Raw genomic sequence first — 25,601 nt, 5'->3', positions numbered from 1 at the left:
GATTTCATTTCCCCTCCTCTCCTTCTTTAGGGAACACATGTCCCTATCCATTTGCCTCCAGAGGAGAGTGAGAGGGATTCAGTCTGGTTCTTGGGCTGTAAAAGACTCAGACATGCATAAATTGACAACAGGCAGGCAGAGAAAGCCTAGAGTTAGGAAGCTTTATCAGACTTAGCTGAATGGACATTTGTTTATGGAAGGTGTAGATATTCTGTCTTCTCCTCAGATTTCCTTATGAGGCATTTTTCCCAAAATATTCCTTGTGACCTGCTAAACTTGGTCTCCTCACTTGTGCTTTGAACCTGGTTAAGGAGCCTCTCTGTATCCCCTGCAGAACTGGAAGTGTTTTAAAGGCAGCTACAGCCGAGGTCCTGGATCCAAGACATCCTTAGGATAGTGTCAACGCCCTGGCCCTTCAACCCTCATATTACCATGGTTTGAGTTGCTTGAGGAATGTTCTTGCTTTCTCATTTCTTACAGACAGGTTTCCAACCTCTCCCTCTTTGTGTCAGAAGGGGGATTCCAGCCAAGAGAAGGGCACTGGTTGGATTAAAAGCTGCTTTCAGTGCTCCCCTGCCGCCACGGAGCAGTCATGGATTGCCAAACTCTCGGTGGTGGCTTCCTGAGCTACTTGGAACAGGCAGTTTTTAGAATGACGTGAAACATACATTTTGCTTACTAACTACCTGGAATCAAATCCATGCTTTAAATGTGGGATCATGGACATTTTTTCAGTGAAGGTGGTTGCTAAGATGAATTTGTTTTAGATAACTGAATTTTCAGATTTAAACTGCTGCTTATGAAGACATTGGCTTATGTAGTGGGAACTGATAATTTGGATTTTCTGGTTAGCTCTGTATTCCCAAAATGTATCTGCCAGAGTACCAGCAGATATTGTCATTAGCAGCAATCAAGGAAGTTGCAGATTGATCTGCTGATGTCCTTTCTAAGCTATAGATGAGGAATGGGAGTTCATTAAAAAATTAAAAAGTCTTCATTCTGTGGACTAGGAGTAAATTAGAGCCTCCGTTCCAATGCTAGAAAAAAACTCCCAAGTTTCCAGAAGAAAAAAATAGGCAAGATGTATGTAATAAAACCTTAGGTCAGGAAGCAAAGAGCCCCAGTGCAGCGCTGTGGTTGAAGGGCAGTCACTCCTCCTTGCAGGAGGTGGGCAACACCTGGAGTGGAAGTGCCTGCCTGGGCAGAGCAGTGCTGCAGGCAGAGGGCTCTGTGGGTGTGTGTGAAAATGCATCCTTCTGTCCAGCTGGAAGTGTGCATGTCAGGAGTCACAGGGTGTGCAATAAATTCTACTTTTTTGTTTTTACAGAGGAGGTTGAGTGAGGCAGCAGTTAGTGGGGGCTTGAACTGAAATTCATTTCTACTCAAGATTTGCTACAAGGCAGAATCACTGGTTACATGTTACTACTTGGAATTTTCCAGCATAGATAAAGGCAAATGTGGAATTTGAACAAAACATTTTTTTTCTCCTGAGGATGTCTAATAAATGTTACTGTTTTTAATTCCTAGCTCTCACGCTGACATTGCTGTTGCTTCCTTGGCATTTGAAATTCTGAGAACGGTGGGACATGAAAATATCAAGACTCCCAAGTGAACCGCTTCTGACCAGCCTTCTGAAACGTGCAGGTTGTGTACCCTGCTCAGCACCCCGGTCCTGCAGGAACACCTTAGAGGAGCTGATGTAATTCCTTTAGCAATCTGGGCTATGCAGAATTTGGGCTGGCTCAGGAAGGGAGGGAAGCTGGTTCAGGGGTGGGGAGGGGGTGGTGGTTTGGTTTTTAAACCCCTGTAAGGATGAATTCTTGGCTACTACTTTGCCTTGCTGGCATTACATGATGCAGCTCGAGTATTTGATAGTTTGAAAGTGTAAGTCAAATAAATAGTAGAGTTACTTCACAATATAAAGTGTTTCACTATTTCAAGCTGCTAGAAATGCTCATTTATCTTTTGGACCAGGTGACTGCCAAGGCTGTTCATCTTAAGGGGTCACCTCATGCTTGTGGCTGGCACTAGAAAATACCTTTTTATCAAGACAGACAATATTGTTCACCTCAAGCAACCAGAAGCAGCCGTGGTGATCACACAGAGGCTGTGTGTGTGGCATTTAAGGATGATAGATGTTACCCAGGTTTCTGCTCAGCAGCCCTTTGTGTGCCTCTCTGCCTAGCACTGCACAGCCTGAGCTACACGGCTGGAGTGTCGTGCTCTGCTGCCAATGCTCCTGGCTGCAGTGCTTGGAGAACAGGTGTGATGATGACCCTGGCGGTTTGACAAACCCCCAGTAAAAGTTGGTACCCTAGAAAATGTCCTCTAGAGCCTGCACATCCCAGAGTGTGTGAGGAGTTAAATTCTTCTCCACATGGGCTGTGGCTGATGTCTGTCTGTCTGTCTGTCAGTGCACCCACCAAGCAAGCACAGGTGCCTGTGAGAGCTGCTGCTACACCCCTGCTCTCAAAGCCCTGTTACCCAGAGTACGTGGATGCAAGCCAACAGCCCCAGGTAAATGGATTTCACCTTGTGTGTCTTACAGGAATTGTTTTCTTACATTACTTCAAATACTGCTGTTCATAGCTGAGCAGCTGGAGTTACTAGAGACAGGGAAGAGTTTAGTGCTGGCTATTATTTGGTGTAGCGTTTTACAGTAAGTCGAGTAGCCAAGCGTGGCTGAGAGGAGCACAGCTGAATTCCTTGTGCAAGCCCTCTCCCTCTGCACTGGAAGGCGAAGCAGGCTGCTGTGGCTCCCTTCAGCTCTCAGTATCTTGAGTGAGGCGCCTCCGCAGCCAGGGCCCGCTCTGATCTCCTGCTAGCAAACTGCAGCCTGCAGTGGCAGTGCCTGGGAGTGCTGCTCCCACAGAGCTGGTGACAGCTGCACGGCCCACAGGTGCAGCCTGTGGCTGAGCCGGCAGCCTCAGAACCTGTGTCCCCTTGCAGTCACAAAAGTCTCGTTGTGCAGTGCAGCTAAACACTGAGGACACCTGAAAAGGGCTTTGAACCAGCTGAGAGCTTGTGGGCAAAGGATCTTTCATTGACCCTTGGTGCTGTGGCACCTCTGAGGTGAACTGAGGCGAGGCTGTCTGCCTTTTGTGAAGCCCACAGAGACGTGGGGCTGGCAGGCCTGGCACAGTGGAGCTGCCTCACATCTGGCTAGGCCTGCCCCATATGCTGAGGAACCTGGCACAGCAAAGCAGGGGCAGACTGGTGCCTCAGAGGACTGCAGCAGGAAACCCCCAGGCTATGACGAGTAACTGTGCCAGAGTGGGATCAAAGAGGTAAATTATTCTTGGCTCCCTCCACTGAAGCGGTTGTGCAAGTCCAGGACTATTTCTTAACACACAAATATACTTTGTGATCTGAAATAATTTGACACAGAATGAATTAAAAGTTTACTTTAATTTTGAACCATTTTATAACTGCGTTTTTCTCATGAAGCATCTGTATCACAGCAGGCTACAATAACTTTGGGATAAAAGGCAACTGGTAAACTGTCCAATACAAGGTTCCAAATAAACAGTTCTTACTGGCCCCTACCCAGACATATCCCAGATAAAGTTTTTGATCAAAAACATGAAATAGATCCACCTGCTTATTTTAAGCATATTAAAAAGGAAACTAATTGGACCATTTCTATTTGTCTAGTTTTTTATACAAAAAGGCTACACAATGTTACACTTTATTCAGAATACAGTTAGAGCGATTATGAATTAGTGTTCTACACCTTTACTCAATCCTTAAAAATTAGAAACTGCTGTAGCATGTTCACTATAACTTAATACTACGAGAGACTTAAAAAAAACCTAACGACAATTACTGCAAAAAGAAAGGCTACTTCCAAAGCAAGCAAGGTCAGTACCATTACAGAGATTTAAAAAAAATAATAAATTTTTAACAAGCAAGGCTAGGGTTTGATAAATTCCATCTTGCAATTCATTCTTGTGCATTCTTCGTTTCTTGAATCACTCCCAAAATCCATTTGTATTATTACTCCTCGACCAAAAAGGACCAGAACAAAAAGTTTACTTCAATTGTTCCCATAGGAAACTCAGCTTGGTTAGTGTGTCAGGCACTTTCTGAGATACTAGCCCACCCCTCGAGCCCTCTCAGCAACTCTACAGGCCAATCAATGCAAGTTCACTCAGATGATACAGCTGCAAAGAGAAAAAACACAGGTGTCAGGGCTCCCGAGTTGCAAAGGGCTGTTGTAACACGTAAAGACTGCATGAAGCCGGTGCACAAGACATTACAGTTAATTACTTCCACACTTCACAGCAGAAGTCAGTTCAGAGTGTGCTCATTGCGTGTTTCCAGAGCATTTATTCATTATTCTGGCACACTGGGACCCAATTGAGCCAATCCCTCCCTGCCAACCAAGTCCTCGGTCCAGTCAGCTGTTTTTCTTTTTTTGTTCGTTTTTAAATTCAAGGTTGGAGCTTCTTACCTAAAGGATGATTTACAGGTCAGTATCGAACCAGGCCAACTGATTACTGTCACCTGGAGGCAGCCCATCCATAAGGTCCTGGGCATGGCCAAGATCTGGCAGACCATCAACTGGGTAGTCAGCACCAGGGTGGTGGCCACCCATTTCATGTTCCATCATAGGGTCCATACCCAAGGCATCCTGACCGTATCCGCCAGAGTGGAAAGAACGGTAGCTAGGATCTAAGAAAGTTAAAGGTGGCAGAGGGAAAAAAAGCATAATGTTAACAGATGTTAGATGCATCAGAAGCTGCAAGTATCAGTGTGTGAGGAGATCGTGTAGCCATCTAATTGTTTTCTAGTTCAGCCAAGTTCAACACAATCTGGTGCCTGCTCTTAACGACTATTCCATTGTTCGGAAAAGCCTTCCAGTAGGATTCTGCAGACAAAGCACACCGCAGTCAGAAGCACGAGCGGATTCCAGCCAAGCCATTAGTCTGCACAATTCAACAGTGCTAAAATTCAACAATACTGCAGCAAAACCAGGCTCCAAGACTGTGGACTTGCTTCTGAAAGACTAGTCAAAAATAGCTCAGAATCCTTAGGGATAGGCAGCTTGCGTTCAAATCTATAGACGCAGACTAACGCATTCAATACCAGCTTTGTTGTTTTAAAGAAAAACTGCACTATTGGAATTGTCAAGTCCATTTGTAAGGAATGGAAAAGATTTCTGGAAACAACGGCTCAGCAGGAGGTGTTCCCACAGGACTCACACAAGAGACACTGGTTTCATGACCATGTTCATACGGCGCCCATTTCAGCGCTGCCAGGGGTGTTGCAGAAACTGGTTATTTGAACTGGCACTTCCCCATCTGCCTGTCAGTTTGCAATACCTTGCTGAAGAGTAAATTCACTCTTCACTCATTTGCAGTTCTCCTTTAAAACCTATGACTTGACTTCATCCAATTGAAAGCTTAGTCAAGGGGAACGGAAGACACCTACCGTCTGGGCGGTATCCAAGAGGCTCTCCCTGGGCACCGATATCCAGTCCGAGATCCGCTGTCTATGTGTACACAAAGAATTACAAAACACTTTTAACATCAAGTCTTTCGCCCAGCACCAGCAATTCTGAGTTTAAAAAGTTGTGAAGCTTGCCCCAAACCCCTTTGAACAACTCCTCTGCAGTGAGCACTGCAGCACTGCTGTCAACATGAAATGCCTTTTTCGCTAACTATCTGCGTCCCGCTTGTAATCGCCACGTTTAGGAATCCACAGATCACTGGAAGGAGGGGTCTGTCTGGGAGTGAAAAAGGTGTGGTAGGTCTAGGAACACTCCTCAGGTACTGCTGTCCAGGTCCTGCAAGTCAGATATTCCAAAGCCTGCAACGGAGCTTTTAAAAGTTCTGAAGGAACCTCTCCCATTTGTTCAATTACACAAGTAATTGCCTGACTGCAGAGCAATTCCCTAACTCCAGTCTCAAAGAGATATTCCATTTTAGCTTTTTTCCCCATGCATTCTTGTAGATACAGATTTTAGGAAAACTGAGGAGTAAGCCCTGAAATAGTACAAATTAAAGGCTACTGCCCCGTATGTAGTAGATTCAGACAAGACAAGCTAGGCTCCTGAATCTTAAGAATTTGTGGGAAGACAAAGAATGAATGAAGCATTCCCTGCATCCCATGCACACAGATGGACTTCAGTTTCAATTTACTGTGTAGTCCATTAAAAACTAAAAAAAGCCACGTCTGATAATGAGCCTGGAAACGTATTGAAGTCTGAAATCTCGGCTCTCAGGACAAGTTGCATTCTCAGGCCAAGATTACTAATCCTGCATTGCTGGCTTAATGGAAGCCTCACAGGATATGTTTTATATTTATGCTTCCCTCATATCACTCATGTTTCTATTTTTGCATCCAGAGTTCATTAGGTTTTGACAAGCAATACAGAAAAGTACAAAGTTCTTGTATACAGCTTTGCACACTAGCAAGCATAATGAGCATTACACACTTCAGCAGCAGCAGCAGAGAACAGACTCTTCCTGTCTGCCAGGGAAAAAGCAGCTTGAAGGCTGCTTACCACAGATTCACTGCACCTGAACACCGAGAGACAGAGTAAAGAAAGTACAGCCACCACACAGCAGTGTATAGCTGGGCCAGTATCACTGATGGAAGGAGGAGAACACAGAAGTGAGCTCTCCCCAGGGAATTGTAACACAGATCACAGAACTCACCTCGTTCCAAGCCATTGGCTCGGTCCGGAACAGGGAGCTTGTCAACTCAACTGAAAGTCGCTTCTTATAGTCCTGTGGTTTGTCCTCAGACATTCTGAACAGCACTGCAGCTGCGTAGGTTGCTGCCGAAAGGAAGAGTGATTTTAGTAGAGGTCAAGACTTCTATCAGCTCTTCTAACACAAGTGTAAAACCAGCCTTAAGTTCACTTACCAACACCCTCATTCCTAGAATGAAGCAGTTCTGTTAAAGGAGCAGTTGCACCTTCAGCTTCGATTGCTTCAGCTGCCTCCTTGTCTTGAGCCAGTTCACAAAGTACACCAGCAGCTACTCTCTGGATATTCTCGATGGGAGAGTACAACAACTGCAACCAAAACACGAGGGTTCTTTAGCTCTTCCACTTGAAACGAGCTCTTCAGCACACTCTGACTTAGCAGTTCTACACAGGAAGTACAAGAGCTATTTTACTTCTTTTCCTAATATGTACTACAGTGCTGTCTTGAGCTCTTACTTACCTGCACAAATAGTGGAATGGTATTTAGACCCCTGATTACGATTCGATTGTGAACATCACGTGCAAGAATGTGCAGGGCTCCAGTGCAGCCCTCAACAATTTCTTCCATACGCACACCCTCCTAGTTAGGGAGAGAAAAGGCATTTTTGAATTTGAGATCTTGTATGCTCTCTCAAGTGACTGTCAAAAAGCCAATCAGCAGTTTCAACTAATAAACCAAACTTGTCCCCTGCATTTGGACCCCTTCCCCTAAGTGCTGGCCTTCAAGCTTAACATCGCTGCTGTGAGTCAACCCAGTTTACCCACCCAAATTCAGTACATGAAGCATCCCAGTGGGATGCCTCAGTGGCTCTTATTATGAACTTCCCCTCTGGCAACACCATCTCTTTTTTATAACCTGGATTAGCCTGGCAGTTACTAAGGTGGAAACAGCAGTTACCAGTAACAAAGAGGTCCCTTCCTGCCTCTGCCTGAATTACGTACACTCCTGTACCAGTAGATGCTGCTTCCATTTGCTGTGCTAAGCAATGCCCCCCTTTGTTAATGTGTTTACCAGATAAAAATAATCAAATTGAGACTGATCTTGTCACACGGACCTGGAACCCAAAGAGGTCACAAGCACAGAGCCTGCACAACCTTCTCAGTACGTTTACAGCTCTAAGCACCCTTGCAAATATGCAATAAGCTGTGATAGCATTCTTAAACCCATTCTTCTGAGGAGGAGGGACTGCTGGTTTTTTGGTAGACAATTACTTGCCTTGCCAGAGTAGGCAGTAGCACAATTTATGTGAGCTCTAACATTCAGAACTAAATGCTTAAGAGGTTATTAAAATAAAACCCAAGGTTTTGGCATTATGATTTAAGAAAAATCTCAGGTCTTCCAAGACATAGTGAATAACGTGAACTAGAGCAAATAAGACAACAGTCCTTTAGCCCAAGCACTGCAGGGCTGAGGTGCACTGACAAACAAGGAGCTGGAGAGAACTTTGAGAGGTGCAGTGTCAGGGGAGGGCACTCACCACGAACTGCTGTTGTGTCCCGCCCATGGAGGTGCGTCGCTGGGTATCCTGGTGTGCTCTAACCAGCAACTGCACTAGCCTGGGAATAGCACCTTGTTCACGCAGCGGGGCGTGGTTTGCAGGACACAGAGCCAGGTTGCGGATCAAGCCGACAGTAGCCTGCAGGTAAGGAACAGGTGGGGTATGAAACAGCAGGAGGGGTGTGCTTGCTGTTAGTGACTTCTTTTTTAATCAGTTGGTCTCAAATGTTTAAATCTCTAAGAGAAAACACTAAGTTGCTCAACTGAAGCAACTTCTCCATCAGACAAATTGTATCCCCAAAGCTTTGGAAAGAAAGTATTTTCCCCTTTTAAAGTTACATTTTAAAAAGCCACAGTTTTCAGTTTCAGCTCTGGTGGCTTTTCACCATTATTTACCTTGATCAAAGGCCAGTGTGAGGGTGGGTGCAACAGCTTTACCACCACTGGGAGTCCATAATGGAGACGAACAGCGTTTTGAGCCATCTCTGCCTCTTGGTGTCTGCTGGTGAGGTGACGGAGCGCACAAATCGCAGGCTCCGTGATGTCTTCCCTGTCCCCAGCTCGGAGAACTGTGCGCACGAGAGCCTCGATGCCACCAACCTGGCACACCATCATCTTGTTCTTGTAATTGTTGCAGGTAAGGTTAGAAAGGATGCCAGCGGCACAAGTCACAACATTGATATCATCTGATCCTAAAAGCTGAACTAGAGTTCCTAGAAGGCCTTCCATGCCCTCCTGCAGAAAAAGAGGGAAGAAAAAGTTAAGTCTTCTTTTCCCCTACATTGACTTTTGCTCTTGATCCCTTAGACAAGCCCTTTACCTGCTTTGTTGCAGCATCTGACAGATTTCTCAGAGTCCAGAGACAGTTCTGGACAAGACGCTGGCTTGGATCTGTGAGGTGGAGCCCCAAAGCTTGCATCCCACCTGGAAGATGATACAGATTTGACATTGTTACTCAGATTTGACACCATACTCTGATGCTCACCTTGTGAGCAGTCAGGTCCTTCTCTTCCTTGACATCTGAATGCAAAAATCTCACAAGGTTTTGGATCCTTCTTGTCGTTAATATCACAATATGGCTGGGCCCTAGCCCTTTTTCACATAGGAAAATAACAACCCCCTGAAATTCCCTGTGTGACACTGGGCCTTTTAAACATGTGATTATTCTCAGGGATGCATCCTGACAACACTCAGGCACTAACATCACCCAGTTAACAACACAGTGGAGTTACTAAAAACAGCCACCCTTTTATACTTCTGTATACTAAAGGGCTCCAAACCTGGTTATGGACTTAACAATCACTGTTCATTTTTTGATTCTGGCAGTTTCTGTTCTTGGTGGAATGAACTGATCCCAAAGCACTATGTAGATTTTCAAGTTAGTGTGAGTACAATGTACTTACCAGCCTCAACAATAGCAGGTTTGTTGCTGGAGCACACTGACAACACCTTCAGCACCCTACTTGTGGTCCACAATAATTTCTCATAAGTATAGGTCCTCATTATGTTTACTAATGCCTGGGGCCCACCACTTGCCAGAATAATCAGCTGAAAGACAGCAAAAATAATATTTGTCTGTCACTTCCTACACATGTCAGCAGGTAGTAAATGTTGTTGGCTTACAACCGTCATGGTTACAGTTCCCAAAAAAAACATTCCCATCTGCTTATGTGGACTCTTAAGTTTTACAGTCTCACTATAAGCACAGCAGCATTTGTGCAAGAGAATTCCTGTATCCCTCCCCTCTTGCAAGGTTAGGAGTGACTGGCAAAAGCCAGTGGCTGAAGATTCATAGTCAGGAGGTCAGTGCACAAAAACTGTCAGGCCATTCATCACAAGCTTGCTCATTTTAACTACTTCAGCACCAGAGGGACCTACCTTACTTTCTTGATTGCCATATGCTAAAATCTGAAGGCAGTCTGTTGTGATGGCCAAGAATTTGACGTTTGTCTTGTTGAGCAAGGCCACCATTTTCTGCAGCCCACCAGCGAGACGGACAGCCATCTTGGCTCCTTCCTGATGTAACAGGAGATTGTGAAGAGTTGTAATGGCGTAGAACAGCACAGAGTCCACTGGGGACCTACAGAAGGGAAAATCTTCATGAGCACCTGCTCCTAGCAGACCCAGCTGCAAAACACAAGTACTGCCTCAGCAGTGCACATACCCCAGCATTTTAACCAGAGCAGGGATGCCTCCTGATTTGAAGATTGCCAACAAGCCCTCCCGGTGATGTGAGAGGTTGTGTAGTGTCCCTGCGGTACACCGGGCTGTCTCCACGTCGTTTGTGTTCTGCATGGTACGCACAATGGCAGAAACCATCTGAGGAGATCGCATAATGGCGTGGCGAGACGCCTCCTTTTTGGACAGCTGATGAACCATAACTGCAGCCTTGTTCACCACCACCTAACACAGATGTTTGAATAAAGCTTTTAGCTTAAGGTCATTGAAGGTGCCCCAAAAGCAAGCTTTACCCAGGCAAAGAAAATATTTACCTGGTCCTCATCATTCAACAGTTTGGTCAGTTCTGGGATTGCACGAGTTGCAAGTTCAGCATCATCTTGGTAGTTTATCAAATTAACAACAGCATGTTTTAACATCTGGGATGGCTCAGCCAAGCGTTGCACATTAGTTGGATGAGCTGCATCAAACTGTGTGGATGGGATTTGCATTCCTTCATCCAGGGTTTCAGGGAACATGGCTGCACGCACCCTCTGAGCTCTAGTCATTGCATACTGGCCATCAATATCTGAAAACAAAGCAAGTCATAATAACCTCAAACTAGGAATAAAAAGCTCATCATCCAGATTGGCAGTAATTGAGCAGTTAGGTTTCTGTATTGTTAAACTGCGTGTCCAAGCAAACCGGTGTAATGGAGGAGGCCTTACCCGCAACTTGCTCCTGGGTGAAGGACTGAGAGAATCCCTGCTCCCACTCGTACAGCACTTGTGTTGTGTCCACATCTTCTTCTTCAGGATTTCCCTTGCCACTCAAGGAGGGAGCAGTTGTTGTGGCACCAGAATGGATACCAGAGTCCAGATATGATTGCTGCTGCCAATGACTGACTGCTGCTTTTCTGTCTGGCTCCATTGCCATATCCAGCTCCATCAAGTCAGCTGTAAGAAATCATTGGTGAACAATAAAGTTTAGTTCAATTACTCCAGCATGTATTAATGCTACAAGAGATAACAGAGATTTGAAATTAAAATAAGCTGTTATAAACAACTTCCTCAACCCAGCACTGCAAGTGAGCAGCAACTTTAAACTGAGGCTTTATGTTGAACCAATGCAGATGTAAACCTGAGGATCAGGCAGAACAATCATTGCTATTGTGGCTGTCCTGACCTCACAACAAACTTGTCTGAAGGTTTGATTTCCAGTGTAAAGTAATAATTACTGTAATAGAGTGGATGTTATTCAATCCAAGTGACTTTGAAAAGTTAAAAAGAGAGGGATAAGGAGTCTTCTATATTCTAGTAACAGAAACTGTAATGCATTATGTACCTTGAGTTGCCATGTTCCTTGTTATGCTCCCAAAACTATTTCTTGCACCCTTTCAGAGATCCTAAAAAAGAGCAAGGTTAGAACTTATTAAACACTAATCAGAGCTAGTAAGACAGGATTTCACATTAGAACACTGGAACTGCAAACTAAAACTGGGCACATCTTGTCATTTCATTACTACATTGAGTATACCGAAATGCTAATTAGCAAAGCCCCATGGACAGATATGCAAAAGAACACCGTGTATCACCCAGACTTCCTCTGTCAGGTTATGTGTAAGATATTCTCCTAGAGCTGCAAGAGAAAAAGAATTGAAGACTGACCATGACAGAGCTATTTTTTACCTCTCTATCTTTGCATAAGATGAAGTCCAGACATTAAATTCCAGAGTCTGAAAATGCCACAAAGACAATAGCTATATGTCAGACTTCCTCATTTCCCTCAAAGATAAACTGCTTAGAAGATACTAGAAAAACTGTCTGATACAGGGCTACAGCATGAATTCTCCTGGGGAAAGCTGAAATGACCATGTAAGGCAAGCTGCACAAAGACTACCTGAAGAGTTATAACTGCACCTCCTCCTTTTTTCCCTTCCTGTGCCATAAGAATAAAGATTCTTCCTAAAAAAACCCTCTTCCTTTAAGTTAAAAGTAAAAATTGAACCAGCCTTATTAAAAATAAAGAAAAAAGCTGTCCTTCAGTTGCACACACATTGAGTCACCAAACTTGCTTTTATTTTTTGCACAGAAAGCCAAGACAGCTGGGGGCAGGGAGGCTGAAATATGATCAAATGCCTTATCTAAATTTTCAGTATGCCCCCCCATTCAATATCACCAAGCAGTTTGGAAGTATTTGTACCATAAATCTGTACCTGTCTCTTCACTAACCCAGGAAGAGAGATTCAAGGCTACAGCTCCACAACAGGTCACTTTTATTTCACTTGCTTCCCTTTCCCCTAGTCCCACACTGTTTCCAGCACGGACACAGAGCTGGTGACAGCCTATTCTGGGAGCCAGCCAAGCAGAAACATTTGTAGTGGTAGCTTGTGCAGGGAGTAAAACCATCTCCTGCAGCAATCAGCTTTCACTGTGCTGTTAGGTGTTAGAGCTGTGCCAATCCTGCACAACGAGGTAAAGGCAATACACTGATCCCTGAAAGGACAGGTCTGCAGTGCTGTGGCAGGAGAACAAAGTCCGCCTGATGCTGGATTCGTGTAAAGACAGATTTCCCAGTTTAAGAGTTTCCTTCAGGAACACCTTTCTGAAAATCACAATTAAACAGAGGGCAGGCCTACAGTTCCAGAAGTCTCACGGGATAGGTGGGACAAATTTGTATTTCACTGGTTCTGAGCCAGCTGCAAGATACTCCAGCAGCCCCTGAGCAATCTTGTTCCTTGGCTGTACAAATGCCCAGTGCTGTTTGTCCTGACTCTGCACTCCCACAACTTTTGGCAGCAACCCTTTGCTGGCTCTTTTAAAATGGACAGTAGATCTGCATCTGCAGCAGATAAACAGCATTATGCTGATATAAGACATTACATAACATAAAATAGACATCCTGCTGTGCAGCGGAAACTCTAAACTGGTCCTTCTCCACAGCCTGGAAGAGACTGGCCAACTCAGAGTCTGCTTCTGACAATGGGCATGGAGGATGTGCTGAAAATACAGACACTTTTTCCAGTCCCTTCCCTATGGATTCTTTCAACATGCTGTTAGGAGTTTGAGAGAAGTAGTGGCAAGGGGAAAGAAGAACTTCAGTCATCCTGTCAGTTCATCATTGATTAAAAAATTCTAATGAGTAGCTAAGGTGAGGAAGTGCCTATACAAAAGCTTGATAGCTCTTTGCACACTTGTTAATGAGTTCCATTAACACCTTCCAAACAGAAAGAAGGGAATAGCAGTAACAATAAAATGTGTATCTTTGCTCCCTGTAGTCCTTACTCTTAAGTCAGATGTGACACTTCCAATAAAAAATTTGGCATGTTCTAGCTGCTATATCAAATTTTCAAGATGCTTAGCACAAAAAAGATTTATTTCTACCATAAACTTTCCCATCTCCTCCCATCAGGACTATGCTAAAAAAAGGATGACCAAACTGGTTTTGAAGTTGGCTGGTTTATACTACCACTATGTTAAGAGCAGTGACTATGCTTTGAGACATTTACTACCACCTGAGATTTCCATATGCAGTAAGGGGCTTGGGAAGAATATTTATCATTTTCTTCACTGTTGAATTCTGCACCAGTGAAGGCAACTGGCTTATGGCACTTGCACTCTGAAACTGCTGTTTCAATTTCAGCAGCCTGAAAAGATGAGAAGAACAGCTCTACCATTAGGTAAAATCCAACAGATCAGAGCAGCACTGAACAGCAGCACTGTTCCAAAACAACACTGACAAACATCTACAAAATAGCAATGAAGAATACTAACTGTTCAGAAATGCCTTACCAGTCAGACATTCAGTCTTTGGAATGCTGACCCTTGATCAGCCTGCTAGCTGCATCTACGAGTTCCAACATCTGGATCTGCATTTCATGCACCTGTAGCCCCCCAGCAATCCCTGGTAGCTTTTTTTCATTGTTTAGATGGGGAATTGGGTTTAATCCTAAAAGTTCAAACGAACTGCCAAACAAAAGTAGCCAGGGTTTGGTTTTAGGTTTTCCACACTTAAACAGAAATTCTCTCATTTTTACATTCTTTTCTAATTTTACAAAGGGGTAGACTGAGTCCAGGCAAGCTCCTGCCTTTGTTTTCCTGTCTGTGACTCTCAAGGTTAACCAACACACTTACAAAGGGGGCAACACCACCAGGCTAGGTACAAACATTTGTGCTGCTAATTGTCTTGACAAACTGGATCAGTACAAGGACAGCCAAACATATCTCAACCATCAGGAAGAGACAGAAGGCCTCAGAATACTTTACAAACAAACTTCAGTATAGCTGCAAGCTTCTGCAAGCTTTGCAATTTTTGAAGGCTAGCAGGCACTCAGAAATGGGAATTGTGATAAATACTATGTTATACAGTTCACATGAATGTACTGCTAGGAGCTTTGGGACTTGACTCTTCCTAAAAAGCTCCTCCTGCTGCCCATGAGACTATCCACTTGCTTAGCAAGCATGATCAGCTTTGGGTTTAAATGAAGGCTGGGGTTTTTTAAACTACGAATTAAACAACTCCTGTGAAGAGCAATTCAAGATCTTACACTAGGCTGTATTACAAGGCATCTGTAAACTTAGAAGGCACGAGCTAATAATTTCAAATTACTACAGAAGACAACTCAATTTTCTTGATTTTTAAAAGGAATGAAAGAAGTATTAGGTATTATTTCTGATCATGTGTTTTTATTAGATATTAATTTCTGATCCTGGAGAATAGTTAGGCATATGCCAAGAAAGTCAACAAGCTTACAGCAGTTCTGAAATTTGAACAATTCTCTTCTTAAGATCAATTCACATTACACCTGAGTGATCAGATAAGTAGTTCCCTTCCCACCCCCACTTTTATAAAGCAAGTCAAAGTCTGCAAATCTGCCTAAATCCTTTGTTTGAGAGAAGTACGTTACTAAAACTTGCACGAGAACTCCAGACTGATGCATCCACACACCCGAACTGCTGCACACAAACTTCCCTCCTGACCACGTCATCCTGTTCTTTGTCTCACCTGGGACAGACCAAGCAACCGCCTCTTTCAACTATCCCCCAGTTCTGAGTGACACAGCTGCTCACACAGAACACACAGATCATCTTCTGACAGCCACAGCAGTTAAAAATGAGTATCATCCAGACACCAGGAAAGAGAATTACAAGTACTGAAAAGGTTCTTTTCCAAGTGCTCTGAAGTCATTGCAACCATTCCCAAGGTGTTACTGAAAGCAACCTTTGTGTCTGATTTTCTAACTGGTCTTAGCTGCTTGCCAATGATGTTACCTGTGTATCTGCTTTACAAAACCCCATAGCCAAAATATACAGGTAACAGCAGTTCCACAGTGAGTAACACCAGAGGCACTCATTCCTGTGACCCAAGTCCTTACACTTCAGTTCTTAATGTAGCAGAAGCTTCCTAATTAACCTTAGTTTTCAAGTTGGGCATTTGAAGAATACATCCAATTAAGGAATTAAAAAACAAATCACAACAAAACAATCCTTTTTGATCTTCCCCTGGAAGTTGTTAGCCTGTTTTCTAGAAAACAAAATGTGGGGGAGGAGGAATCATCCAAGTAAGACAATACTGACAGTGGAAACATCAGGAAAAACCTTGCACAGTACAGAGGCACTTTAGGCAGGAGTGGCTGAGCCATCTCTAAGCAATTTTTGGTCTAACCTAAGCCCCAGATACAAACTGGCCTACTTCCACTGATCTTAGTTTTATGAAGACATGATTCAAACTGTTGTAAATTTCTAATTAGTCCTTATCCAAAGGTGGATAACGTTCTCTCTTCCCATATCCACCTGCAGGTCATCCCTAAAGAAAACAGAATTTTTATGTGGCTTTATTGAGCTTAGGTAAAAGTACCTTTGTAGGTAATTTTGGAGGTCCTTCACGCACCAGATGCTTCTGTGAGATTGGTAAGAAGTCCTGGAAGGACAGTTTTGGTGGTGTGCATTTTAAGGTATGTTAGAAGCTTGTGGCAGGAATGACAACTGGGGTTAACAACTTTTTGTGAAAAATGAGCAGAAGAGACTTTATTTGAAAATAGGTACAGAATGTGCGTGAATTTCACTCTGACATTTACATTTTTAAAAGATTTATTTTTCTTGTACAAAGATACCAGAGAGGATTACAAACAGTTTTCCTGAAATACATTTTCACATGCAGTAAGCAAATACTGAAGAGCATTCCCATATTCTGTCTCGAACAGCAGCATTTGCAGTCCTCAGTTACCTTGTCCCCTCTAAAAGAAACCACCACATACAGGGAGTGTCGATTATTTTGAAGTTAGTTATATGTAAGTATTAGAAGGCCTTGACTACTGGGAAATTAGTCACCCACAAATATTGACTTCTGCACACCACTGCTTTAAGGACTTGAATGGACAAAAGCCACTACAAAACGCACTGCAAAGTGGCTCTTGAATAATAGTAATGGTAAATTACCACATTAAACAAAGCAATGCACCACTTGGGTATTTTTAGAGACAGAAAAATTAAGGTTTACCTTTTTATCAGTGCTAGGAACTGGAGTATAAAACAATGTATTTTATATTAATGACACACTTCCTTCTGCTTTTAACAGGGTGATTTTTAATACTATGTAAAAATGTCTTCAGGTGACTTATGACAAGACACCTTAACCTGGTGGAAGAAACTTAGACAGTATGTCATATCAAAAGGAAACAAGTCAAACCATACAATCTTTTTCCTCTAAAAGGGGAAAAAACTACAGGCTTTCACAGCTTTAAAACTTTCCTACTTTTTTTTTTTTTTTGATTTACATGGTAGAAACATTCATCTATAACCTTTACCACTACTTCAGAAGCCATGGCAAGAGATGAAGCAGAATTACTGTATTTAAGTGTTGCACCAAGATGTAGCAACTTAAACTATTTAAGAAGTCCCACTGAAAACTAAGAGCTACCAGGAATCTTGACCTGAATGCCACAGCAGGTGCCCACACTGAAATCCATCTTACTGATCCTGGACTGCAACTGAAAAAACTCATAAATGAGCTTTACCTTGTGGCAAAATTGCTCTGATTGTTTCTCCAAGCAACATTTGTTAGTTAGCATCATCCCCTCCAACCACTACTTCTTCACTAAGCTTTTCTTGCTTAGTGAAGTATTTCTCTTCTCTCCAGTGATAAACTCGGGATCCTCTGTAATCCATCCAGGTCAAATTTATCCAAGCAGGAATACTTCAGACAACAAATTCTAGTGATGCCTGCAGAAAGTTAGAAGATGCCTTGCAAATAGCAATACATTCTACCTTAGATTTAGCTAATCAGATCATAATAAATTTGACTCTGAACCCAGAATATGCCAGTGTTAAAATGGTATTTAAATGCTCTTATTATTAAGACTGAAAGGCTAAGGTTTGTTTTTCCTAACAAACTTCAGGAAATTAAGAAATCTGAATATCTGCTTTACTGACCTCAATGGTTAAAAGGTTCTAGTTTTCCAAGCCTTCAACATGCTTAAAACATGCTGGAAGAGGCAACAAACTAGCTCAGATAATCCAGAGATTTAAAATGGGAGAGGGGTGCAGAACCAGCAACGCTCACTGCAAGTCACCTCTATTTCAGCCACTCTTCTTCAGTGCTTCATTTCCAATTCATTATTTCCTTTTTCCTTCAGGCATCCCAGATCGCTATTACATCAATTGTTCTGGCTTCCCAGCCTCAGAAATTATCTAGAAATTCCTTTCTGTAACAAAGGCAGAAAACCTCCACCCACTAGCTTTTGTAAGGGCTTTTTTTTTAATAAGAGTTCACTTCATGCCACACACAAAGTAACATGTCGCTTCTCTATTTTCAGTTATGTCAGCAATCTAAGACCAAGAGTACTGAACAGAGTTTCTATTCACATGCCCATTGGCTAATGCAAACAACATGCAAGTATTTCTTTCTTGCTAGACTTTTTCAAGTTGATTAGAATGCTTGATGGAAGGGAAATGCAGGCAGCCTGGTAGCCTTGACTAGACTTAAACACTGGGTTAGCTGTATTTAAGAAGAGAACATATTCCTCAAAAAATGTCTAGTGAAGACAAGACTTAGGTTTTATAAGTTCCAAAATACTCAAGGCTTGTTTTGGAGTCAATACAGTCTTAAGCAAATGTGACAGAGGAGAGAAAGGGGTCACAAGAACTTTTCAACAGCTGTAAAGTTCCAGTCTGCCACACTTCACCTCAGGAGCACTACAGAGTGTCCTCATACAACAGGACACTCACCTGTTTCACCTTTCCCCTCCTCCTAAAAGAGAAAGCAGGCTAGTAAAGAATCATACCTCCTACCCAGCTTGCAATGGTTAACAACTCCTGAGTTTAAAGTGCACCCAAGACTGCAACACAAGTGTAGCAAGAGCCACATTTCATTTTGCTCACCTAAAGTACAGAAAGCCACCCAGAATGCGGGTGGTGTTAATCAGTCCCTGAAGATCAGCTTTGCAGGGACTGACAGTTCAGGTAACAAAAGCTATCAGAAGTGGAGGTTGGAGATTTCACTGGCAATTGGGTCCCTTCCAGCTTCAGCCCAGTCCCTGTTGCTCTCTGAGCAACTAACAGCATGAAGGCACTGGCAGCTTGTGCAAATCATCAGGGTCTGCACAGGTACTAAGGTTTAAGTACTCTTTTAAAAACCAGCCATTAGAATTTCCAATAAAGCAAGAGCTAGTAGTAGTCTGAGAACCACTGTCAGCCAACAACTACCTCAGATAACTAATGTACAAAATGATGAGAACCTGGAAGAGAATTCAGAACAAGCATATTAGGAAAGTTACTTAAACAGAAATAAAAGTTCATCCTGGCGCCGATCTGCAGTATCTTTCTAGAAAACAAACGCTGAAATAGTACAACCTGCTAGGAAGCCTCCCCAGACACGAAGCTGCCAATATCACATAAAAGTTCTCTTTTTGGAAGAAAGGAGATGCACAGCACTTCACTCTTTAGGACAGACATTCTAGAGAAACTTTGGTAAAATTACAGACTGATGGGAAACACATATGTATAAATGGACTTGGTGGCAGTTACCTACCACCATGATTTCTTATCAGCAGCCCCCTACATAATTTTGCTTGATGCTGGCCAGAGGCACATGGCTGGGCATCCTATGCAATGTAAAGAAAGCACCTTTTTACAGTCACACACTCTTACACTTAAAATCATACTGCAGGAGGTGAAATTTCACAGCAGTGAATCTTGTAACTTCAGAAATTTAAGTGTTAGGATTCACAGCACAGTTATTTTGCCCTTTACCTAAAGAACATTCATGAGTTACAAGAGGTCTGTCAACCCAATCCTTTACATTCAAAATCATGGGCAACTATACCAGCAGCTTCTAACAGGATCTGCAAACAAAACACTGTGTCCTAGGTATTTATTTGTTCTTTCTAGAAACTTCTGGTTGTTTCTAAGAGCTATAAGCAGCAGCTGTGTTCAGGTTGACAAATCATCAGGTCATGTTTGAAAGTAGGGATTTAAGAGAGCTTTTATCAGCAAGTATACCACTAGCAAAAACTTTCACTTCTTCATTACTTGGAAAAATAGACCTCAAGCATCTAAGTATCCTCCTGACTGTCCAAGATGGGAGCTGATGGTAATCTTAAATGTTACAATGTGAAAACTGCTTCAAATACAGCTCTGGTGTTACACTCCAACTTGAGTGTAACTTTCTCACATAACGCACATATCAATCCTCTGAAAGCAGTTTGTAGCTCAGTATTAGAGGACTGGTACAACACTTTCAAGTTTATGAACTCGCATTAAGTCATAACAAAATTATCAACCCAATTACTCTCATGTCTTAATTATTTTGACCAACTAAGCACCAGCACCACAAACAAGTAACCTCAAAACAGTTACCAAGTCACTTCTGTTCAGCAATGGATTTGAGATCTTTGGGTCACTGGCACACATTTCCCACCAGGGCTTTGTGCAGCATTCACTAACTTTGAGTATCCTCATGGCTGGTCAAAACACTGAGAGCAGTTTTATTATCACAGCTTAGAGAACTCCTGCCTTTTATCTGCAGGACACAGATACCTACATTATGTGTACTCCCATCCTAGATAGGGATGAGCCAGCGTTTCTAGCCAAGGTTTAGTCTGCCAGCAGGACTCTTGTAATAAATATGCAGAGGTTTACAGCTTTTGGTCCATGTGCCTGTACTTATCACTGAGTAAAACGACTGTAGGAGAGAGGTGGCAGTAGACAGGATCCAAATTCATTCTTTAGTCTTACCTAGTCACATGCAAAAAAAAGTCGCTATTGTGACCATTTAGAGGCAATCTATGATAATTCAGACAAATACTAAACCACATTTCATCTAACATTCACAGGAACAAAAACCACTGCCAGGCCTCATGTTTCCCTGCCCACACGGTTTTGTGTATCAAAAAGAATGGTTCTGCAGTCATTTAACACAATTGTGTGCATCAGTAACAACAGACACTGTTACAGAAATACCTTTCCAGCCTGTTTGTGCATAACTTGAAACACTCATTTCCACACCAATACAGGAACAACTCAGCAAACCATCTCTCTTCCCAATGACGAAGTATTTACCCATAATCCAGTTTCTTCTTAGACTGCAACCCCCGAGTCAGCCCTAAACTTGGATGGATTAAACATTAATCCCCACGGTTTAAGAAACCAGAGTGATTAGTCATAATTACACTGACAAAACACTTATGAATCTGAAAGTGGCTGTCTTTGCTTGTCTGCCTATTTACAATAAGGTACACCAACTCTCCAAAAAGGACTGTTTAAACAACAAACATGCTAATGAAGTCTGACACTAAAAGATGTTTCTTCAACTCACTCTTAATTAAGACAAACTAACAAGGCAGCTGCACTTAGCAGCACCTTTAGGATGTTAAGATTCCTGGCCACTGGAGGGCACCTGAATTGTTGCCAGGACAATACAGAACTACTTGCTACAGTTGCTGCAGAGTTGGCAAACTTCTCCAATTTATACAAGTCTATTTAGTGCAGTAAGTCAGCCCAGAAATGCTGGTTCTAGCAAATACACGTACAGTGCACACAGTGCATTTGCCAACTCCAGCAAAATCCAGCTCCCTCATACTGTTTTTTAAATGCAGCAGCATAGAATACGACATTAACTCTTTCACCCTTCTACAACAGTCCTCAAGCAAGGCTCCAGAGTTAATTTAGTATTAAGTAACAGAGCAAGCACTTCACGCTGCAATACCAATCCAGCCAATGTACATTGTTTCCTAAAATCAACTTGGAACCTGAGCAAAAAGTTCTGCTGTAAAGTAACATTTGCACCCATACTTTCCCAGGAAGGAAAGCACAGGATGAATCTGCTTTAACATCAGAGTTAACAGACTCATGAGGTCAGGCTGAGCTACAGGTATGTTTCACCTGCTCACCTCATCTACTTGGTGTTCCACACAGACAGAAATGCCAGAATTAGACCCCCATTAGTTCTCTCCCATGAACTTGAAGTTACCTGTCAGTGAAAAAAGAAAAGCACAAAACCCCCAAAACTGAAACAACTTTTCTGGCTCAGGCTGCACAGGCTACACAGTGCCAGCACAGTTTAACACATTACCCTCCTGGGCTAAGGCCTGATCATAGACTACAGCAAGTTTTACCTTGGAATCAAGTGCCAGAAATGGATATTAAAAGTCAACCGCTGTCAGGCTGCCTTATGTTGGCAAACCAATTCAAAATAGGTGCTTAACTAGAAAATCAGAAATATTGCCCTGCCAGGAAAGTAATTTTATCTAGACACAAGAAGAGTCACACACAATACTTACTGCCAAGGAGTTTGCCATTTCTGTGTTTCCACACAGTCAGCCACCAAGGCACTGGGCTCAGAGCTTGCAAGTGCACGTTCTGAGGACCCAGGAGCTGCCTGCAGTTTCTCACAGGTTTTATCAGGCTTTGTGAAGTATGATGTTCAAGATAAGTAAGGGCAGTCCTGATTTTCCTGCCACGGTATGCAGGCTACCACAGCCACAGAACAAGTTTTGCTGCAGGCAACTGCATGATCACCACAACCCCTGCATTACCAGTTTAACTGTGAATTAACGTAGGTGATTTTGATTACTGCTGTATTTGCACACTAGTCTGCCCACTAGACAATACTCTACAGAAACATCCTTATCCAGGAGTTTCACGCCACACATTCAGACCCCAGTTTCCGAGACAGAAGCCCCCAACAGCTGTATTTCCTGCTCCATTCTTTCCACTTCCCTTCCTACCCCTGAAAACACTGCAAAATCAGAACACCACTAGTACTGACCTCTTGTCTTAACATCCCCAAAACCTCAACTTTAACTCTCCAGAACACAGTATTTCAGGATGCTAATTCAGATGTAGAGTTATGATAGATAGACACGTCTCAGAAAAAAATCCTTATGTCTGAAGGGCAACGAGGTTTCACAGCCAAGGCTTAGTAAGCCAGTTACTGACACACCACAGTCAGAGCAAAATGCTGGTGTCCAGAGTAGACATACACCATGCAAAGAGCCCAGTCTATTTATAGCTTGGGCAAGAAAAAGGAAGCTTGGGCTGATAAGGCTGTAACACAGCATCTGAAGAACTGATTTTTCCAGTCAAGGTTTACTTTGTATTAAATCCTTGCTCCTAGAAGCTATCACGCATGGCACTGTCCTTTCCATCATAGTGTTTTTACTTATTTCTCCCCTAGACCTTGTGAAATGATCAGCCATACAGACCAAAGTGAACATCTCCCCGGATATCAGTTTACTCCTAAACAGAAAATATCTGAACTAACAAATGAGCAAATACAACATTTCTTTAGAACTCCAGAACAGTGAGACACTCAGTATGTTTTGTACTGACCAGCTGAATTTAGAGAGCCTCAAACTCTTGCCTGAACACCTAAGCAGCCTCATTTGCAACAGTACCAGCCATCAGACAAACGACACAGCAGTCACATACCTGCAGCTGTCAGCACCTTTTTATCAAAAGTGCAAGATCAACATTAGGCTCCTGGGCTGTTAGGTACTGAAATTCACATTATAACTTGGGTCAACGCACACCAGTAAGTTTTGTCGCTTAAGCTTTTTTTTTTTTTTTTTTTGGAGCCTTGCAGTAGTATATTTTTGTCATTCAGAAGCAAAATCCTAACTGTGAAGTTGCTGTCTGGTGTGTCTGAACTTAGGATCAAGAAAACCCCGACACTCTTTCAGCTAGTTTTCTCAGTCTTCGCCTTTACTGTAGTCTCGGCACATAAAGATCCTGTTTTACTAAAACCCTTCCTTGATTTCCGTCTGTCGACCTCAGCATACCAGCCCAGCCTCTTTCCATTCACCACTTGCATACTTTGGGGGATGGGAGGACCACAGATGTCTGGAATATACAGAGTGTCAGAACAATGGCTGCTCCATGAGAAAGAGATCAAGAAGTAGCTGATTACAAAGATCAACACTGCTATTCCTAAAGTCACAAGTAAGTTGCCCGTGGTAGCTTCACATAGTCTGTCCTTTCTTTCCAGAAAGGCTAATCTTCAGAGAACGTTTTTGGGAAGAGATACAAAAAGAAACTGCCAAACGTCCTACATGGAGTTTTAACTAGAGAAGAACTCAAGGTTTTGCTAAATTTAAGAAAACTTGCTGCTCTAGGAGCAGCTAATCATGCGCATGGAGATGAACTAAGCTCAGTAAAAACAAACAACAAAACAACACATCTGGAGGCCCCGTTCCCAGAGAAGTGCGTGCCCAGGATAGTTCTGGGAGTGCCCGCAAGTTGATCCCCACAGGAACGCGTTACTTCGGGAAGCTGGAGCCGCCGTGGTCGCCCCAGCCGGCCGCGGGAAGCAGCGGGCGAGCCCCCACACCGCCCGCAGCCCCAGCCATTCCCCGCAACACCCTGCTAAGGCGGCTGTTAAAAAACTTAATTTGATTGCTCCCAGCTCCGGGAAAGCTTCATTTCGTTGACACCCAAAAGCAGCAGCGTAACCTCTCCGCCAAATATGCAATGCCACTAAGACCGAAACCCCACAAGGCAACAGATTAGTTATCTCCCGCTGACTGCAGTGACCGTGATTAATTATATTCGGTACAAATAAACCCGTACCCTGCTCTCTTTCCCCTTCTATCGCCAGAGGGGATCTGCAACCCACCGGCGATTTAGTACTCCCCTAAAAAGGCGGGGGAAAACCTATAAAATAATAATAAAATAGGGTCATTAAAGTGCTCCGAGCTCTGCTGCAAACAAGAGCAGAGCCGGGCGCAGGGACTCGCCTTCTCCCGCAGACCAGAGCAGCCACCCCCTCGCCCCAGGACGAGCTTCCCAAGAGACACCTCGGGAGCCGCAGCTGCCGCTCCTGCAGCCACGCAGCTGTCCGAAGCTCCCAAAAACAAGAGCCCCCTCTCTCTTCCTTTCCTGCCCCCCCACCTCTCTCCCACCCCCGCTCCCCCCCTCCCCCAGCCCCGTCCTTCCCGCCGGGCACACCCTGGACCCCCTCACGACCGCGGGGGGGCCCGGCCCGGGTTTGTCCCAAGTTCCCGCCGGAGAAAGCGGCACTAACGTTGGAAGGCGAGCGCAGGGTCCCCCCGGGCTCCGGCGGCGGCTGCTGCTGCCCGGGCGACCTCGGTCCGGTCCGTCTTTCCTTCCTTGTCCCCTGCCTCCGCCGCCTCCTCGTCCTCGCTCACGGCGGTACCCCCGCCGGTGGCTCCCTGGTGGCGACCGTACGGGGCGGCGGTGTTTGTGTCCCCCGAGCGCCGCCGCCGCCGCTGCTCCCAGCGCCGAACCGAGCGAGAGGCTTAAAATGGCGTCGCGCACAAGGAGGTTCTTATAGCAGCGCCGGGCCCGGCTGTGTATCCTGCCGCCGCGGCCGGGCCCCGCGCGCGGCATTCCATAGGCGCCCGGCGCTCAGGGCAGGCAGAGGGAGGAGGAGAAATAGTGCCCGGCTCCCAGGGCGGAGGGAGACAGGGAGCGGGGAAGCGGCGCGAGATGGGGGAAGGCCGGACCGGGTTGGGCAGGGGAGGGCTGGGCTGGGCTGGCCGGGCCAGGGGGAGCGCGGCGGAGACGCCTTATGCCGGAGGTGGGAAAGAAGGATCCGAGTTCCCGGCTTGGGAACGAAGTTGCTGCTGCCCTGAGGGGTGTCGAGGCGGCGAGGGAGGGGATGCGACTGAGGGGATCAGCCAGGGGTCCCGCTTTGGGAAGGGAAGTGGCGGGGGGAGGGCAAAAGGCGATTGTGACTCTCTCCTACTCCCTTCCCCCTCCCCGTTTAATTTGGAGT

General features: G+C 44.2%; 2 protein-coding genes across 5 annotated transcripts in view; one reads left to right on the top strand and one right to left on the bottom strand.

Annotated features, from left to right (window-relative positions):
• Positions 1-4,029, top strand: part of ULK4 (unc-51 like kinase 4) — a 218,633-nt gene extending 214,604 nt beyond the window's left edge. For all 4 annotated transcript variants that reach the window (XM_063407199.1, XM_063407208.1, XM_063407217.1 and 1 more), the window contains one exon: positions 1,528-4,029. In XM_063407199.1, coding sequence (XP_063263269.1) covers positions 1,528-1,612 — 85 coding nt within the window. In that variant the 3' untranslated portion in view covers positions 1,613-4,029. The remainder of the gene's footprint in view (positions 1-1,527) is intronic.
• On the bottom strand, positions 3,390-25,106 carry CTNNB1 (catenin beta 1). The gene is made up of 16 exons (XM_063407231.1): positions 24,888-25,106; positions 11,715-11,775; positions 11,099-11,326; positions 10,706-10,959; positions 10,378-10,616; positions 10,092-10,293; positions 9,617-9,761; positions 9,034-9,137; positions 8,610-8,948; positions 8,194-8,352; positions 7,176-7,295; positions 6,874-7,024; positions 6,663-6,784; positions 5,434-5,494; positions 4,454-4,674; positions 3,390-4,163 (listed from the first exon to the last, which is right to left on the bottom strand). Exons 2-15 carry the CDS (start codon positions 11,725-11,727, stop codon positions 4,466-4,468), a joined length of 2,346 nt encoding a protein of 781 aa, XP_063263301.1. The 5' UTR covers positions 11,728-11,775; positions 24,888-25,106; the 3' UTR covers positions 3,390-4,163; positions 4,454-4,465.
• Between the last annotated feature and the right edge of the window lie 495 nt (positions 25,107-25,601).

This window comes from Prinia subflava, chromosome 1 (assembly GCF_021018805.1).
Source record: "Prinia subflava isolate CZ2003 ecotype Zambia chromosome 1, Cam_Psub_1.2, whole genome shotgun sequence".
NCBI classification, from domain to species: Eukaryota; Metazoa; Chordata; class Aves; order Passeriformes; family Cisticolidae; genus Prinia; species Prinia subflava.
Note: the sequence above shows the minus strand (reverse complement) of the source record. Positions and strands in the feature narration are given on the sequence as shown.

Bases quoted from the DNA above. Each gene is read 5' to 3' on its own strand.
- CTNNB1 (XM_063407231.1), bottom strand. The intron at 8,353-8,609 runs GTAAATAATGGT...CCTTACCTGCAG, and splicing joins CACACTGGCCTTTGATCAAG to GCTACTGTCGGCTTGATCCG. The intron at 5,495-6,662 runs GTGAGTTCTGTG...GTGTACACATAG, and splicing joins AGCCAATGGCTTGGAACGAG to ACAGCGGATCTCGGACTGGA.